Source organism: Moschus berezovskii, chromosome 3, assembly GCF_049115385.1.
Source record: "Moschus berezovskii isolate FMDL1 chromosome 3, NW_MosBer_1.0, whole genome shotgun sequence".
Classification (NCBI taxonomy): domain Eukaryota; kingdom Metazoa; phylum Chordata; class Mammalia; order Artiodactyla; family Moschidae; genus Moschus; species Moschus berezovskii.
Window position 1 is genome coordinate 73,641,599 of NC_142462.1, and position 18,232 is coordinate 73,659,830.

Consider the following 18,232-nt stretch of genomic DNA (forward strand, 5'->3'; position numbering starts at 1 on the left):
AATTCTTTTAGGATAGAGCTGAAGGATGTTGGCTCATTGGAGTTGTAGAGGTTTGAGCCCCTATCAGCAATCATGGGAACCCCTAAGCTTGGGTCTCTATCAAGGCACTTTCCCTCTCAGCCTCCCCAACCCTGACTGAGGAGAAGGCAGGCTGCCATGGGCTGTTTGGCCAGCATCCAGCACACCAAACCTCTCCTGCTGACTTCCTGACTTTGCTGCAACTGTGGGTAAAGCTCCAATGCAGAGCAACCCTGAAAGCTTAAAGTATTGTGCTTTAGGGGTATGAAGGCTCATTGAGGAAAGAAAGAGCATTTTTCTGCAGAGAACTGGTTTGACTACAAGGCTCAAGGTCATCCTTGAGTTCATTTCTGGCATCCTTAAAACAGGGAAACGCCAGTGTTTGGACTGATCCATGGGTCGCCACAGGAATCCATCTATTTTGGCCATTGGTGGTGGTGGTAGCCATGTGCTGCACTGAGTCTCCTGCTAGCTCTCTGGCCAGAGTTGGCTCCCCTTCCCCCAAGCTTAGAACTTGTCAAATTCCATTAAAACTACTTATTTTATATTGTAAAACTACTTAGAATGTATTGCAACTGAATTATCTTGAATTATCCTTGAATTCATCTTGAATTATCCTTGAATTAGCCTTATATAACCGTTTCTTTATAAATCAGTAGAGCGAAGGCATTTAGAAATGGCAACAGTAAATGGAAGTCTGAAATCTAGAACTTAAACTTCTTAGGGAAGTTGCAAAATACAGTACTTGAGAACTTGGCCTCTAAAATCAGACCCATATGTGTATGTTATGGTCAATTACTTTACTTGTGCTTCAGGTTCCATAGCTATAAAATTGAGATGTTGATACGAGTCTCATATCCATTCTCTGTTAGTCTATTTAATATTTAAGCAAAATGGTCAGTTGGTCATTTGTCAGATCAGTGGTTTAAACCAAATCTAAAGTAGCCAACAGGAGCAGTTTTGCTGCAGAGCAAGATACTTCTGTAAACTTTGGGAGAGATGGAGCCTGAGAGTGTGTGAAACACTTGAAGGCTGGCAGTCCATTGCAGCTCAACACAGTTGGCCTGACCAGTGTGTGAACTTGCAGTGGACTCAAGGCAAAATTCAAATTTGGAAGACATCATCAATCATTTGGTGACTTATTATTCAGCTTATTGATCACTTAGTGAATGAATCTTTGATGAATTTGTCTACTTTCAATAATAGTACCTTCATAATGGGATTGCTGTACAAATTTAGTGAAATGATGCATGCAAAGCATTTAGCGTACTACCTGGCATGAAGAAAGTTCAGTTCAGTTCAGTTCAGTCGCTCAGTCGTGTCCGACTCTCCGCGACCCCATGAATCACAGCACGCCAGGCCTCCCTGTCCATCACCAACTCCCGGAGTACACTCAAACTCATGTCCACAGAGTCGGTGATGCCATCCAGCCATCTCATTCTCCGTCGTCCCCTTCTCCTCCCGCCCCCAACCTTTCCCAGCATCAGAGTCTTTTCCAGTGAGTCAACTCGTCTCATGAGGTGGCCAAAGTATTGGAGTTTCAGCTTTAGCATCAGTCCCTCCAATGAACATCCAGGATTGATCTCCTAGAAAAGGTAAATGTAGCCCTTCCACCATGGGCCCTATTCCCCCATCTTCCTGGATGCAAAATTATTAGGGTCTTTTTGCTTAAATAATGCCAGTAATTCAGTAGTAACCTATTCTTGGTTTTATGCAGGCTAGAAAGAAAGCTGCCATCAGTATGATTTGTAAGAAAAATATCTGAAACTTGAGAGTAAATTTGAGAAAAATGTTGCCATGTCCTTTCAATGCTAGAAAGGCATATTTTCAAACGAATCTGCCCAAGGATTATTTAACTCTCTTGGGCAGGAAACATTTTCTTTGTAGGCCCAGATAGTAAATATTCCTGGCTTTGTATGTCTCTGTTGTAACTATTCAACTCTACCACTGCAGCTGAAAAGCAACTACAGACTAGATGTAAGTGAATGGGTGTGGCTAGGTTCCAATAAAACTTTACATCCAGAAATGATAACGGGCCAGACTGGCTCATGGACTGGCTCATGATTTGCTGACTCCTTGCTTTAGAAGAACATGACTATGTTTAGCTTCATCATTTACTATTTGACTCAAGCCTAGATTCTGTGACATTCCGTGAGAACTTGTAGATTTTTGACTGCTAGGGATGATAACCCCAACAATTAACAGGTTTTTTTTTGCTCTGTAGGACATAACCAGTTTTGTCTCTAGCCTAGTAATCTTATTTTAATGTATTTCTAAAACACCCAGAAATAGCCATTTCCTTATTATCTTCCTGGTTCCCGCATAAATGGATTAAATAAATTTTTGACATGCATGCACTCTACATTTGTGTGCATAGTATTTTTTAACTTTTATATATTACACTTCAACAAACTCATTAATTAAAATAACACTTTACAGCTCTGTTTTAGAATAACAGCCATCATTGAGTGAAGTGCGAGATAGCACATTCAATACCTTAAATGCATTTGTCCTTATATTATGTCTATAAAGTAGACATTATTATCCCTATTTTGCAGCTAAGGAAAAGCACATAGAATTTGAACAGTAGCTATTAATTGATATAACTTAGAATAACCCAGGTTTTTCCTCACTCCACAGCCTAACAGTAAAGCTTAACTGCCTGCCTTGGAAAATAAACATCATTGACTTAAGTACAATCCTGTTTAACATGAACTTTTAGTCTTGATTTCCAGATCATAATCCAACTTCCAGGACCTAATCCAATTTCCTGATATTTACACTCAGACATGTAACCCCTCAAGACTAAATTTATGCAGTACTTTGTTTTCTTTTTTTATCTTGACAGGTTTAAAGATATTTATAACTTCCCCCTTGGCTTTATACATATACTGTTTGTCATGTTTATTACTTTCAGGTGACTTGAAAGATGGTAAAAATAAGACAGGCAAGAAGGATCAATTCGATGTCGGAAATGATTCAAAGAAAACAGATGGTAAGAGCATAATTCCCATTATATTTTTCCATAAAATGTGCAGTTTAATGCAAGCTTGTTAGAATTACACATAAAGTTGAAATTGTGGTTGTTAATATAGTCTTATACCCCCAAAAAACATTCACTACATTTAAAGAGTACTGTTATCCCCTTTTCAATAATTTATAAATTATTATCGTATCTCTTCCCTTCCACCATACTTTCTCCATTACAAATGCATTCTATACTCTTTCTTTTCCCACTTGCCATTTTTCATTTTAAACATTTTGAAACGTTGATTCTGGGATTGTTGAATGGAATGGAATGGAATATAAATCTTAATGAATTATTCAATATAAATGGGAAATGTGCCATGTTTTCAGTTTTTTTTAACCTTTAGTGAGTTACTGCTTTTGTGAAAAACAAAATCAGAAATCTGTTCAGTGTTATCAGTATGTCAGGAGAACCACATACTGGAATGTGGGTAGCTGTAGAATAATAGTTTGGTCAGTAAGAGTATGTATTAAAGGCAAGTTTTGAATGAGAATCCCAAACCAGCTAGAATGAACCTACATTGTAATGAGCTTCCTGAGCACTGCTTTAGCTTTGCATAAATAGCATTCTAGTCTTTCTAGAATCTGAAAGTTCAACTTATATTACCAAATTACCCCTTTGGACCATTTGATTGAAAAAACTATTCTCACCTTTTATATAATCCTCCTCTTTCAGTTATAACATGGACTCATTCCTAGTTATACATATACATGATATTAAACTAAAAATGAAAATTTTAGGGAGTAGTTTTTGTTAGGGTCCTAGGCGCTAGTGGTAAAGAATCTACCTGCCAATGCAGATTAGACGTAAGTGATGCAGGTTCAGTCCCTGGGTTGGGAAGATCCCTTGGAGGAGGGCATGGCAACCCACTCTAGTATTCTTGCCTGGAGAATCCCATGGACAGAGGAGCCTAGTGGATTGCAATCCATGGGGTCTCACAGAGTCAGACATGACTGAAGTGATTTAGCACACACAGCACACAGACTCTTTGAACCATACCTTCCTGCAGACATTGTATTGGATGTTAAACTGTTCTTTGAATAGTTTAGTTATTCAAAGAAGAACAAATGCAGGGTAATCAGGTTGAGAAGTAAGAATTTTAAATACTCCTCCTCATACATCTGTTGAAAAGAATCTCCTTAAGCTTTTATCTCTAAGCCATTGTGATGTGCTCTCTTTACCCTTATGCATGAAATCAGTTCTTTCCTTGAAGATCATTCAAATAGTTCACTCCGGGTGTCTTGTCACATAATACCTGGGGAACACACATGTCCATTTTTTTTGCCATATTGTTTATGCAAATGGAAACCACTTGCTTAATACATACTATCCTTGATTGATTGTGACTAAGATGTGAATTACAGGGAGATAAAATAGAATTCCTAATGATGTCTTCTTAGCCAGATTCTGTTGTAGGTACAGTTTTTTCAAGTACCAGACATCATTACAACAAGTCAAGGTAACACAAGCCAGAATATGTATAGTAGAGGAGAATGGTGTTAATTATAAACCCAGCACCTATACACCTCCAGCCTGTATCCAGTGACTGACCCATCTGAATTCCTACAGCATAAAAAGCCTAGAATAAATCAATTCCCAGATCTTTAATGTGGAATATTGACTCTTGTTGCATTTTTGTATTGTGCTATAAATAATTGTTATGATGTATTCATGTGAGCATTATAGTTTAAATTTTATTACCTTCATTAGGCCCCTTTACCTGTGTCCTTTTTAATTGAATTATCACCAGATGTTTTAAATAATTAAAACTTCTTTTTGGTGGGGAGAAGTAATGAAATAGATATTTTGTTCTATTGTACAAAAAAGTATAAAGCTTGATTATTAAATGAACAGGATTCTTGATCCCATAGGGCAGTGAACAGGAGGCAGTGAATAAAGAAGGGACATTTTCTGATGTCTATACTTTTTCCTTCCATAACCTTAACCTACACTGATTCCAATAGGGTATGGTGTGTTCCTTTACTTGTACATTTGGACATGAACAACTGTGTATTTTAATTTCATTGATGGTCCAACATGACATCAGTAATTACCATTGCTTTGGTATCATCAGGAATTAGACCATTGTACTTTATTTACTTGTGCTATCTTATCTTAGCCCAATATCTCATCAGCAGTAAAGCTATTTCTTGGTGGCATGAAGTAGAAAAGAATTTGTTCAGCTTCATGTACCCCTTCTCCTTTGGTCTTTAAAACTGTCTACTTTAGAACAAAAATTTATGTAATAAGCACAATATAATGGGATCAAATAAGAAACTCTATAGAAAATTAAGGGCTTCTGGGGTGGCTCAGACAGTAAAGAATCTGCCTGCAGTGTGGGAGACCTGGGTTCGATCCCTGGGTTAGGAAGATCCTCTGAAGGAGGGCAAGGCAACCCACTCTAGTATTCTTGCCTGGAGAATCCCCATGAACAGGGGAGCCTGGTGGGCTACAGTCCATGGGGTCGCAAAGAGTCAGACATGACTGAGCGACTAAAGAAAATTAAAACACTTTGCATCTCTACTAGGGTGTTTTCAGTTCTTATTGGAAGATCTAACAGCATAGCAGTTAAGCTCCTGGGTTCTGGAGCCAGGTATTTTGGTTTAAATCTCTCCTCTACCACTTACCGGATTTCTTAACTTTGGACAGTTAATATAATTTTAAAAATGAACTGCCAGCTGGATGGAGAAATTTGAGGTGCCTCTCCCTCTCTCTTTGTCGCTGGAATGCATGACCTGCCTACTATTTCTGAGTGAGGAGCTTTTCCAAGGATGCAGCCTTGAGAGAGTAAGGCTGTGTTGTGATCATCTACACTGAATACACGATTGAAACCCAGTTAAAGCTTCTACATGAGCTTTTAAGATCCTCGTTGGCAGGTGCACAGAGCTACTTGTCTTAAAGTCTGCATGAGGCAAGTCATTTATGAGATCCCCAGAGAAGGAAATGGCAATCCACTCCAGTATTCTTGCATGGAGAATTCTATGAACAGAGGAGCCTGGCTTGCTATAGTCCATAGGGTCGAAATGAGTCGGACATGACTGAGTGACTAATACAGAGATATAATAGATTTCAAAATTTATTATAATTTTGAACCATAGGAATTATCACATAAAAATTTAATTTAGAGTGATACCTCAAAGTTTCAGTTCAGTTCAGTCGCTCAGTCGTGTCCAACTCTTTGCGACCCCGTGAATCACAGCATGCCAGGCCTCCCTGTCCATCACCAACTCCCGGAGTTCACTCAAACTCGTGTCCATCGAGCTGGTGATGCCATCCAGTCATCTCATTCTCTGTAGTCCCCATCTCCTCCCACCCCTAATCCCTCCCAGCATCAGAGTCTTTTCCAGTGAGTCAGCTCGTCACATGAGGTGGCCAAAGTATTGGAGTTTCAGCTTTAGCATCAGTCCTTCCAATGAACACCCGGGATTGATCTCCTCTAGAATGGACTGGTTGGATCTCCTTGCAGTCCAAGGGACTCTCAAGAGTCTTCTCCAACACCACAGTTCAAAAGCATCAATTCTTCGGTGATCAGCTTTTTCACAGTCCAACTCTCACATCCATACATGACCACGGGAAAAACCATAGCCTTGACTAGACAGACCTTGGTTGGCAAAGTAATGTCTCTGCTTTTTAATATGCTATCTAGGTTGGTCATAACTTTCATTCCAAGGAGTAAGCGTCTTTTAATTTCATGGCTGCAATCACTATCTGCAGTGATTTTGGAGCCCAAAAAAATAAAGTCTGACACTGCTTCCACTGTTTCCCCATCTATTTCCCATGAAGTGATGGGACCAGATGCCATGATCTTTGTTTTCTGAATGTTGAGCTTCAAGCCAACTTTTTCACTCTCCTCTTTCACTTTCATCAAGAGGCTTTTGAGTTCCTCTTCACTTTCTGCCATAAGGGTGGTGTCATCTGCATATCTGAGGTTATTGATATTTCTCCCAGCAATCTTGATTCCAGCTTGTGCTTCTTCCAGCCCAGCATTCCTCATGATATATTCTTCACATAAGTTAAATAAGCAGGGTGACAATATACAGCCCTGACGTACTCCTTTTCCTATTTGGAACCAGTCTGTTGTTCCATGTCCAGTTCTGTTGCTTCCTGAACTGCCTATAGGTTCCTCAAGAGGCAGGTCAGGTGGTCTGGTATTCCAATCTCTTTCAGAATGTTCCACAGTTTATTGTGATCGACACAGTCAAAGGCTTTGGCATAGTCAATGAAGCAGAAATAGATGTTTTTCTGGGACTCTCTTGCTTTCTCCATGATCCAGCGGATGTTGGCAATTTGATCTCTGGTTCCTCTGCCTTTTCTAAAACCAGCTTGAACATCTGGAAGTTCACGGTTCACATATTGCTGAAGCCTGGCTTGGAGAATTTTGAGCATGACTTTACTAGCATGTGAGATGAGTGCAATTGTGTGGTAGTTTGAGCATTCTTTGGCATTGCCTTTCTTTGGGATTGGAATGAAGACTGACCTTTGCCAGTCCTGTGGCCACTGCTGAGTTTTCCAAATTTGCTGGCATACTGAGTACAGCACTTTTTCACAGCATCATCTTTCAGGATTTGAAATAGCTCAATTGGAATTCCATCCCCTCCACTAGCTTTGTTCGTAGTGATGCTCTCTAAGGCCCACTTGGCTTCATATTCCAAGATGTCTGGCTCCAGGTGAGTGATCAGGCCATCGTGATTATCTTGGTCATGAAGATCTTTTTTGTACAGTTCTTCTGTGTATTCTTGCCACCTATTCTTAATATCTTCTGCTTCTGTTAGGTCCATACCATTTCTGACCTTTATCGAGCCCATCTTCGCATGAAATGTTCCCTTGGAATCTCTAATTTTCTTGAAGAGATCTCTTGTTTTTCCTATTCTGTTGTTTTCCTCTATTTCTTTGCATTGATCGCTGAGGAAGGCTTTCTTATCTCTCCTTGCTATTCTTTGGAACTCTGCATTCAGATGCTTATATTCTTCCTTTTCTCCTTTGCTTTTCGCTTCTCTTCTTTTCACAGCTATTTGTAAGGCCTCCTCAGACAGCCATTTTGCTTTTTTGCATTTCTTTTCCATGGGGATGGTCTTGGTCCCTGTCTCCTGTACGATGTCACGAACCTCCGTCCATAGTTCATCAGGCACTCTATCTATCAGATCTAGTCCCTTAAATCTATTTCTTACTTCAACTGTATAATCATGAGGGATTTGATTTAGATCATATCTGAATGGTCTAGTGGTTTTCCCTACTTTCTTCAATTTAAGTCTGAATTTGGCAATAAGGAGTTCATGATCTGAGCCACAGTCAGCTCCTGGTCTTGTTTTTGCTAACTGTATACAGCTTCTCCATCTTTGGCTGCAAAGAATATAATCAGTCTGATTTCGGTGTTGACCATCTGGTGATGTCCATGTATAGAGTCTTCTCTTGTGTTGTTGGAAGAGGGTGTTTGCTATGACCAGTGTGTTCTCTTGGCAAAACTCTATTAGCCTCTGCCCTGCTTCATTCCGTGCTCCAAGGCCAAATTTGCCTGTTACTCCAGGTGTTTCTTGACACCTTATTTAATATATTGGAAATTTAGTTTGAGAGAAGTGTTAGTAAATGTAGCGTTGCATTGTGCTTAGAGCATGGATTTACATCAGAAAGAACTAGGTTCCTGTGCCAACAATAGTGGTAGTCCTGTGACCTTAGATGAATTATAATCTTACTGCGCTTCTGTTGTTATCATCTATAAGAATGGTGATAAAGATTCTTCATAAGGGTTGGAAAGCAACTGGAACACTGCTGTCTATATGGTAAATGTATGCTCAATATATGTTAGTTTTCCTTAAAATGGTATGTATATCAGTTAGATATATTGATTTTTAGAAACTATCTAGTGACAAACAGATACACTTTGAACATTTCTTTTTAATGGCTCTTACTACATCTGATGACCAAGGGGAGTCAATTTAACTATTTTTAATGCCCCTACCTTTAGTACAACCCCTGGGAACCGGCTCTAATTTTTCAAAGGGAGTGTCCAAGCACAATTCAGTGCCCAGTGTGAACAAACCCACTCTGTTTAGAAGTTTCAATATTGTATATGTTCAGAAAGAAACCCAGTGGAAACTAGACCACAGTTGGTTATTCCCAAACTCCAGTGAGCGGTGGCAGACAGAGAGGGAAGGAACATGTGCTGAAAGGGGTAAATTACATGCTGGCATAATGAACACATTGCAATTGTAAATTATCTCTGTCAGGCTGCTGAAGTACTATTTAATACCCTGCAGCACTAATTTTTCTAACTGACTTCAAAGAATGAATGCTCTTTGACAAATACCTTGTTTATTCTTAGGGAGAAATGTACTAACATAAAAAGATCTAGGCTTCTGAGCCAAGATTCTCTCAGGGCCTAAAGTTTTACATGATCATTGGAAGACTTGTACTATGTGAGAGAATTATTTTCAATGTGTTTTTAGTCATGTTTGAAACAGCATAGCTATAATTTTTATAGTTGCCCAGAAATATGAAGTCACCCTTAACTTTACTTCACTGCATTAACAGAGATATAAGAGACAGTCACTGTTTGTGTCTCTCAAATGATTGATTATAATTAGGCCCTGCAAGGTTATTTATCAAGTTCCAGTGGGACAGTACAGCAAGAATTTTTCCTTTATTGAATGTTCTGAGAAGTAGAATGCTTAAAGATGTTGGTTCATGAAATTTTGGTCAGTTGTGAAGAACTGACATCTGCTTCTCCAAAGAGGATGACCAAGAATTAGATTTACCCTTCCACTTGAAACATTTTTTAATAAAGACAATGTATGTGGAAGAATGGTTTTCATGAGATGAAGACATTAAGAAATATTGGACATCATGAAATGAAAACAGTCTAAGAGACAAGAAGCAAATGAAGTGAGCCCTACAATTGCCTCAGCTTACTGTAATTAGTGGGTTTCCAAGCAGACCTTTTTCAAGCAGACTCCTTGAGCTGAAGAGTTGACTAAGGATCCAGGAAGGCTAAAGTGGCTCTGATTAACAGGATAAAGTATCAGAGAGAATAGAGCTGAAGACAGATAGAACTCTAGAAATCTGAAGAGCATTCATCAGAGTACTGATGGGCCCATTCAATGAGGAAACTACCTGAGACCAGGAACGAACCATTCAAGAAGTCTAGAGGGAACAGTGCTGATCTTTACACTTCACAAAGAGCAGTAAAAGTGCCTATTCTCTCTAGCCAGGTTAGACTCCTTCATAATTTAAAGAGAATTGGTTATAATACTCATAATTTTCTTGCCTTAGCTGGGGAATAATTCAGTTCAGTTCAGTCGCACAGTTGTGTCTGACTCTTTGCGACCCCATGAATCGCAGCACACCAGGCCTCCCTGTCCATCACCAACTTCCAGACCATGTCCACCCAAACCATGTCCACTGAGTCGGTGCTGCCATCCAATCATCTCATTCTCTGTCGTCCCCTTCTCCTTCTGCCCTCAATCTTTCCCAGCACCAGGGTCTTTTCAAATGAGTCAACTCTTCGCATCAGGTAGTCAAAGTATTGGAGTTTCAGCTTCAACTTCATTCCTTCCAATGAACACTGAGGACTGATCTCCTTTAGAATGGACTGGTTGGATCTCGTTGCAGTCCAAGGGAATGCAAGAGTCTTCAACAACACCACAGTTCAAAAGCATCAATTCTTTGGCACTCAGCTTTCTTCACAGTCCAACTCTCATATCCATATCCATATCATATCTCATATCCATATCCACTGGAAAAACCATAACCTTGACTAGACAGACCTTTGTTGGCAAAGTAATGTCTCTGCTTTTTAATATGCTGTCTAGGTTGGCCATAACTTTCCTTCCAAGGAGTAAGCGTCTTTTAATTTCATGGCTGCAATCACCATCTGCAATGATTTTGGAGCCCAAAAAATAAAGTCAGCCACTGTTTCCACTGTTTCCCCATCTATTTGCCATGAAGTGATGGAACTGGGTGCCATGATCTTAGTTTTCTGAATGTTGAGCTTTAAGCCAACTTTTTCACTCTCCTCTTTCACCTTCATCAAGAGGCTCTTTAGTTCTTCACTTTCTGCAATAAAGTTTGTATCATCTGCATATCTGAGGTTATTGATATTTCTCCCGGCAATCTTGATTCCAGCTTGTGCTTTCTCCAGCCCAGTGTTTCTCAGGGGAATAATTACTTGTTATTATTCGGGGCTAAATGTTGCTTTAGTCTCCCCCAACAAATCTTTTTTAAAAATTTTTTATATATTTTTTTAAATTTATTTTTAATTGAAAGATAATTGCTTTACAATATTGTGTTGGTTTTTCTGCCATACATCTCTTAAAATCAAGATATAAGAGGATTGAAGTGTTTCCAAATAGCTGCATCCCAGAATGAGGGTTTTGTCAGTGTGTGTGTGTGTGTGTGTGTGTGTGTGTGTGTGTGTGTAAAATATATATAGTATCCAACAAGCTAAAATTCACAATGTCTAACATCCAATCAAAAATTACTGGACATGCAAAGAAGCAGGAAAATACTATCCATAATAAGAAGAAAATAACAACCATTTGAAACCAACCCAGAACTGAAACAGATGTTAGAATTAGCAGATGAGAACTTTAAAGTAGTTCTTACAACTATTGCCCATATGTTTGAAAGATGAATGGAGACATGAAAGATATGAAAAAGATAAAATCAAATGTCTAGAGGTGAGAACTACAAGGTCTGATACGAAAAATAGACTGGATGATATTAACTAAATAACATTGGATGAGATTAATAACAAATACACCAGGTGTGATTAGATATTGTAGAAGAGTAGTGAGAACTAGCAATAGAAATTATCTGAAATGGAACACAGAAAGCAAGCATAGAAATTGTAAAGAGCCTCAGTGAGTTGTAAGGCACTTTCAAGCAGCCTAATGTATGTGTAATTGGAGTCCTAAAGTAAAGATGAGAGAAAGGAGGAAAGAATATTTGATGAAGTCATGGCTAAAATTTTGCTGAATGATGCAAACTATAAGTCCATTGGCTTAAGAATCACAATAAAACACAAGCACAAGGAATATGAAGAAAATTATACCTAAAGCTTATCATAATCAAATTACTGCAAACCAGTAATGAATAGAAAAAAATTTAAAACAGCTGGAGAAAAGAAGATGCATATATAGAGATGAACAGAGATAAAGATGACAGTAGGTATCTCATCAGAAACAATGCAAATGAGAAGACAGTAGAGCAACATCCTTAAAGGGCTAAGAGAAAAATTTTTATCAAAAATTCTATACCCAGCAAAAATATCTTTCAGATACAAAAACTGAAATAATTCATTTCTGGCAGACCTACACTACAAGAAATGTTAAAGAATGGCAGAAGGATGGCTAATGCCAGATGGATCAAAGTATTGAGGAGCACTAAAAATGGTAACTAAATGGATAAATATGCAATATTTTTTCTCATAATTTAAATATCTTGACTAGATAATTTACTATTTGAACAAAATATGTTTTGGGTTATAGTATATATAAAACAAATATATGACAAAAATAGCATAGAAATCTGGAGAGGAGAAATGTATATTTTGTTGTAAAGTTCTGATATTATACGTGAAGTGCTACAATATCATTTGAAAGTAAATTGAGATAAAAGCATTTACCGTAAACTCTAAAACAATGACTAAAATAACAAAATAATGACATATAACTAATAAACCGAAAGAGATAAAATAAATCGTAAGAATAACTAATCCAAAAGAAGGTAGAAAAAAATGAGAACAAAGAATAGATGAGATAAATAGGAAACAAATAGCAAGACTATAGATTAACACTGAGCATAATGCTGTATATTCCCTCTAAATATTGTTTTATTTAGTAGAATGCCACAGACTTCGATATGTTGCATTTTTATTCACATTTCATTCAAAATATTTTCTAATTTTTACTTTTACTTCTGCATTGATCTAAGGACTATTTAGTAGTATATTATTTAGTTTCTGAGCATTGTCCAGAGATAGTTGAAATTTAAGTTCTTTCTAAATTGATCTATAGATTCCATGCCATCCATTAAAATCCTAGCAGGCTTTTGGGGTAGAAATTGGCAAGCTCATTTTAAAATTTATATGTAAATGAAAAGTACTCAGAATAGGCAAAGCAGCTTGGGAAAAGAAGGAAAAAGTTGAAAGATTGAACAGGTAAGCCTGCTTTCAAGACTTATAAATCTATAATAATCAAGGCAGTATAGTATTGGCATCCAGATAGAGAAATGGGTCGATGGAAGAGACTAGAAGTTCCAGATCCACATGTATATGGATATCTTACTTTTGACATTGTCAGACAAATAAATTCCATATTGACAGTAAATGAAAGGTGGATTCTGCTATAGAAGACTTGTTGACACTGAAATGAATACTTGTGCCCAGTGTGTGGTTTTGATTATCATTTTACTATAAAATATATCCTTCATGTACACTGGAATGCTCACATCTACTGGCCAGTCAGTGGTTTCTTTCTCCTGAAGGAAAAGTTACTTAGGAGGTCAATTCATACCAGAAAGTTGCCTAGTAAGCTGAGATTGTAGGGGTATAGGGGAAGTTAGTTGATGCATTGTAACTTGAAAGTAGAATGTCTTGAAACTTCTGTCTCTACCTTTGGGATGGGTGTGCCAAGAAAAGTGAATAGGGACGATCTTGTGTGCCCTAGATCTGAAAGTGCAAGAGGAGGCCTCCATGGCACCCATTTTACATCTAGTCTCCTTTTGGATCTCACTTGCAGTATCAGATATGTTGATCTTTAGGATAGATTCACACTTAATTTTCAGTCTTTGCTTGCCTGGACCTTGATCTTGATGAAACTTATTTGTTTTTAAGGCAGAGATCCTCAAACTTGTTTTTCTTATTTTCTTTTCCTATCATATAAGCATAACATATTATCATACTCTACATACTCCCCAAAGCATGCCCATATCATGAACCTTGGTGGGTAAAATAGGCCAAAGATGATGAACACTTCTGGGAACACTAGCTGGTACCCTGTCTTTCTCTCTCATGTGCAAGATGGTACTACTATAACAATAACTTTGAATCCTTTCTAATTTACTGTAAAAATTAAACCTGTGAGACTGTAGTGCTAAACTGGTTTTAACAATGAATGATTTACAATACACTTCACCACTGATCATGCTGCTCCAGTCAGCACTACTGCTGTGAGGTAGTTTCTACAAATAGTTAATCCAATCCTTTGGGTTCTTTTACTTCTTTCTTCTCAGGGGATAACATTTGTTAGTTTCATAGTAGCCTTCTATGGATTGACAAAAGTAGGTCTATTTCTTTTTTTTCTAGTTTCCTTTTTTTCTTTTTATTTTTTTATTGAAGGATAATTGCTTTACAGAATATGATGTTTACTGTCAAATCTCAAATTGAATCAGCCATAGGTATACATATATCCCCTCCCTTATGAACCTCCGTTCCACCTCCCTCCCTATTCCACCCCTCTAGGTTGATACAGAAACCCTGTTTGAGTTTCCTGAGCCATACAGCAAATTCCCATCTATTTTATGTATGGAAATGTAAGTTTCCATGTTCAGTTCAGTTCAGTCGCTCAGTCGTATCCGACTCTTTGCAACCCCAGGAATTGCAGCACGCCAGGCTTCCCTGTCCATCACCAAATCCCGGAGTTTATGCAAACTCATGTCCATCGAGTCAGTGATGCAATCCAGCCATCTCATTCTCTGTTGTCCCCTTCTCCTCCTGCCCCCAATCCCACCCAGCATCAGGGTCTTTGGCAATGAGTCAACTCTTCACATGAGGTGGCCAAAGTATTGGAGTTTCAGCTTCAGCATCACTCCTTCCAATGAACACTGAGGACTGATCTCCTTTAGAATGGACTGGTTGGATCTCGTTGCAGTACAAGGGACTCTCAAGAGTCTTCTCCAACACCACAGTTCAAAAGCATTAATTCTTCGGCAATCAGCTTTCTTCACAGTCCAGCTCTCACATCCATACATGACTGCTGGAAAAACCATAGCCTTGATTAGATAGACCTTTGTTGGCAAAGTAATGTCTCTGCTTTTAAATATACTAGGTTGGTCATAACTCTCCTTCCAAGGAGTAAGCATCTTTTAATTTCCTGGCTGCAATCAGAATCTGCAGTGATTTTGGAGCCCAAAAAAATAAAGTCTGACACTGTTTCTACTGTTTCCCCATCTATTTGCCATGAAGTGATGGGACCAGATGCCATGATCTTAGTTTTCTGAATGCTGAGCTTCAAGCCAACTTTTTCACTCTCCTCTTTCACTTTCATCAAGAGGCTTTTGAGTTTCTCTTCACTTTCTGCCATAAGGGTGATGTCATCTGCATATCTGAGGTTATTGATATTTCTCCCGGCAATCTTGATTCCAGCTTATGCTTCTTCCAGCCCAGCGTTCCTCATGATGTACTCTGCATATAAGTTAAATAAGCAGGATGACAATATACAACCTTGATGTACTCCTTTTCCTATTTGGAACCAGTCTGTTGTTCCATGTCCAGTTCTGACTGTTGCTTCCTGACCTGCATACACGTTTCTCAAGAGGCAGGTCAGGTGGTCTGGTATTCCAATCTCTTTCAGAATGTTCCACAGTTTATTGTGATTCACACAGTCAAAGGTTATGTCATAGTCAATAAAGCAGAAATAGCTGTTTTTCTGGAACTCTCTTGCTTTTTCTGATGATCCAGCAGGTGTTGGCAATCTGATATCTGGTTCCTCTGCCTTTTCTCAAACCTGCTTGAACATCTGGAAGTTCACGGTTCACATATTGCTGAAGCCTGGCTTGGAGAATTTTGAGCATAATTTACTAGCATGTGAGATGAGTGCAATTGTGTGGTAGTTTGAGCATTCTTTGGCATTGCCTTTACCCTTTCCATAACCCCTTTCGCCATGTACGTAAGTCTGTTCCCTGTGTCTGTTTCTCCATTGCTGCCCTGTAAATACATTCTTCAGTACCATTTTTCTAGATTCGTATATGTGCATTAGAATATGGTATTTATCTTTCTCTTTCTCACTCACTTTTCTCTCTGTAATGAGTTCTAGGTTCATCCACCTCATCAGAACTGACTCATATGCATTCCTTTTTATAGCTGAGTAATATTCTATTGTATATATGTACCACAACTTCTTTATCCACTCATCTATTGATGGACAGCTAGGTTGCTTCCATGTTCTAGCTATTGTAACTAGTGCTGCCATGAACAATGGGATACATATGTCTTTTTCAATTTGGTTTCCTCAGGATATATGCCTAGGAGTGAGAATGTTGGGTCATATGGTGGTTTTATTCTTGTTTTTTAAGGAATCTCCATACCGTCTTCCATAGTGGCTGTATCAGTTTACATTCCCTCCAACAGTGCAAGAGCGTTCCCTTTTCTCCACACCCTCTCTAGCATTTATAGACTTTTTGATGTTCGTAGACTTTTTGATGATGGCCGTTCTGACCAGTGTAAGGTGATATCTCATTGTAGTTTTGATTTGCATTTCTCTAATAATGAGTAATGTTGAGCATCTTTTCATGTGTTTGTTAGCCATCTGTATGTCTTCTTTGGAAAAATGTCTGTTTAAGTCTTTTTCCCACTTTTTGATTGGATTGTTTGTTTTTATGGCATTGAGTTGTATGAGCTGTTGCATATTTTGGAAATGTTTTGCATATTTTGCATATTTTGTTTCATTTGCTATTATTTTCTCCCATTCTGAGGGTTGTCTTTTCACCTTGCTTATAGTTTCCTTTGCTGTGAAAAAGCTTTTAAGTTTAATCAGGTCCCCTTTGTTTACTTTTGTTTTTATTTCCATTACTCTAGGAGGTGGGTCATAGAGGATCTTGCTTTGATTTATGTCATCGAGTGTTCTGCCTATGTTTTCCTCTAAGAGTATTATAGTTTCTGGTCTTACATTTAGGTCTTTTTTTTTTCTTATTTTATTTATTTTTTTTATTGGAGGCTAATTATTTTACAATATTGTATTGGTTGGTTTTGCTTTAATCCATTTTGAGTTTATCTTTGTGTATGGTGTTAGGAAGTGTTCTAATTTCATTCTTTTACATGTAGCTGTCCAGTTTTCCCAGCACCACTTATTGAAGAGGCTGTCTTTGCCCCATTGTATATTCTTGCCTCCTTTGTCAAAAATAAGGTACCCATAGGTGCATGGGTTTATTTCTGGGCTTTCAATCTTGTTCCATTGGTCCATATTTCTTTTTTTGTGCCAGTTCCATGCTGTCTTGATGACTATAACTTTGTAGTATAATCTGAAGTCAGGAAGGTTGATTCCTCCAGCTCCATACTTCTTTCTCAAGCTGCTTTGGCTATTTGGAGTCTTTTGTGTTCCATATGAAATTGTGAAATTTTTTATTCTAGTTCTGTGAAAAATGGCATTGGTTATTTGATAGGGATCACACTGAATCTGTAGATTGCATTTGGTAGTATAGTCATTTTCACAATATTGATTCTTCCTACCCAAGAACATGGAATATCTCTCCATCTGTTTATGTCATCTTTGATTTCTTTCATTAGTGTCTTATAATTTTCTTCATACAGTTCTTTTGTCTCTTTAGGTAAGTTTATTCCTAGATATTTAATTCTTTTTGTTACAGTGGTGAATGGGATTGATTCTTTAATTTCTCTTTCTGATTTTTCTGTTAGTATATAGAAATGCAAGTGATTTCTGTGTATTGATTTTGTATCCTGCTACTTTGCTATATTCACTGATTAGCTCTAGTAATTTTCTGATACTATCTTTAAGTTTTTTTATGTGCAATATCATATCATCTGTAAACAGTGAGAGGTTTATTTCTTCTTTTCCAATCTGGATTCCTTTTATTTCTGTTTCTTCTCTGATTACTGTAGTTAGGACTTCCAGAACTACGTTCCATAACAGTGGTGAAAGTGGACACCCTTGTCTTATTCCTGATCTTAGGGGGAATGCTTTCAGGTTTTCACCATTGAGAGTAATGTTTGCTGTAGACTTATCATATATGGCCTTTACTATGTTGATATAGGTTTCTTCTGTGCCCATTTTTTGAACAGTTTTAATCATAAATGGGTGCTGAACTTTGTCAAAGGCTTTTTCTGCATCTATTGAGATTATCATATGGTTTTTATCTTTCAATTAGTTAATATGGTGTGTCACATTGATTGATTTGCATACATTGAAGAATCCTTGCTTTCCTGGAATAAACCCAACTTAATCTTGGTGTATGAGC

The 18,232-nt window shown here is 37.9% G+C and overlaps 1 protein-coding gene across 6 annotated transcripts in view; it reads left to right on the forward strand.

The window, feature by feature from the left end:
* Positions 1-18,232, forward strand: part of PDE1C (phosphodiesterase 1C) — a 525,292-nt gene that overhangs the window by 458,414 nt on the left and 48,646 nt on the right. For all 6 annotated transcript variants that reach the window (XM_088834595.1, XM_088834591.1, XM_088834592.1 and 3 more), the window contains one exon: positions 2,936-3,013. In XM_088834595.1, the coding sequence (XP_088690721.1) occupies positions 2,936-3,013 (78 nt within the window). The remainder of the gene's footprint in view (positions 1-2,935; positions 3,014-18,232) is intronic.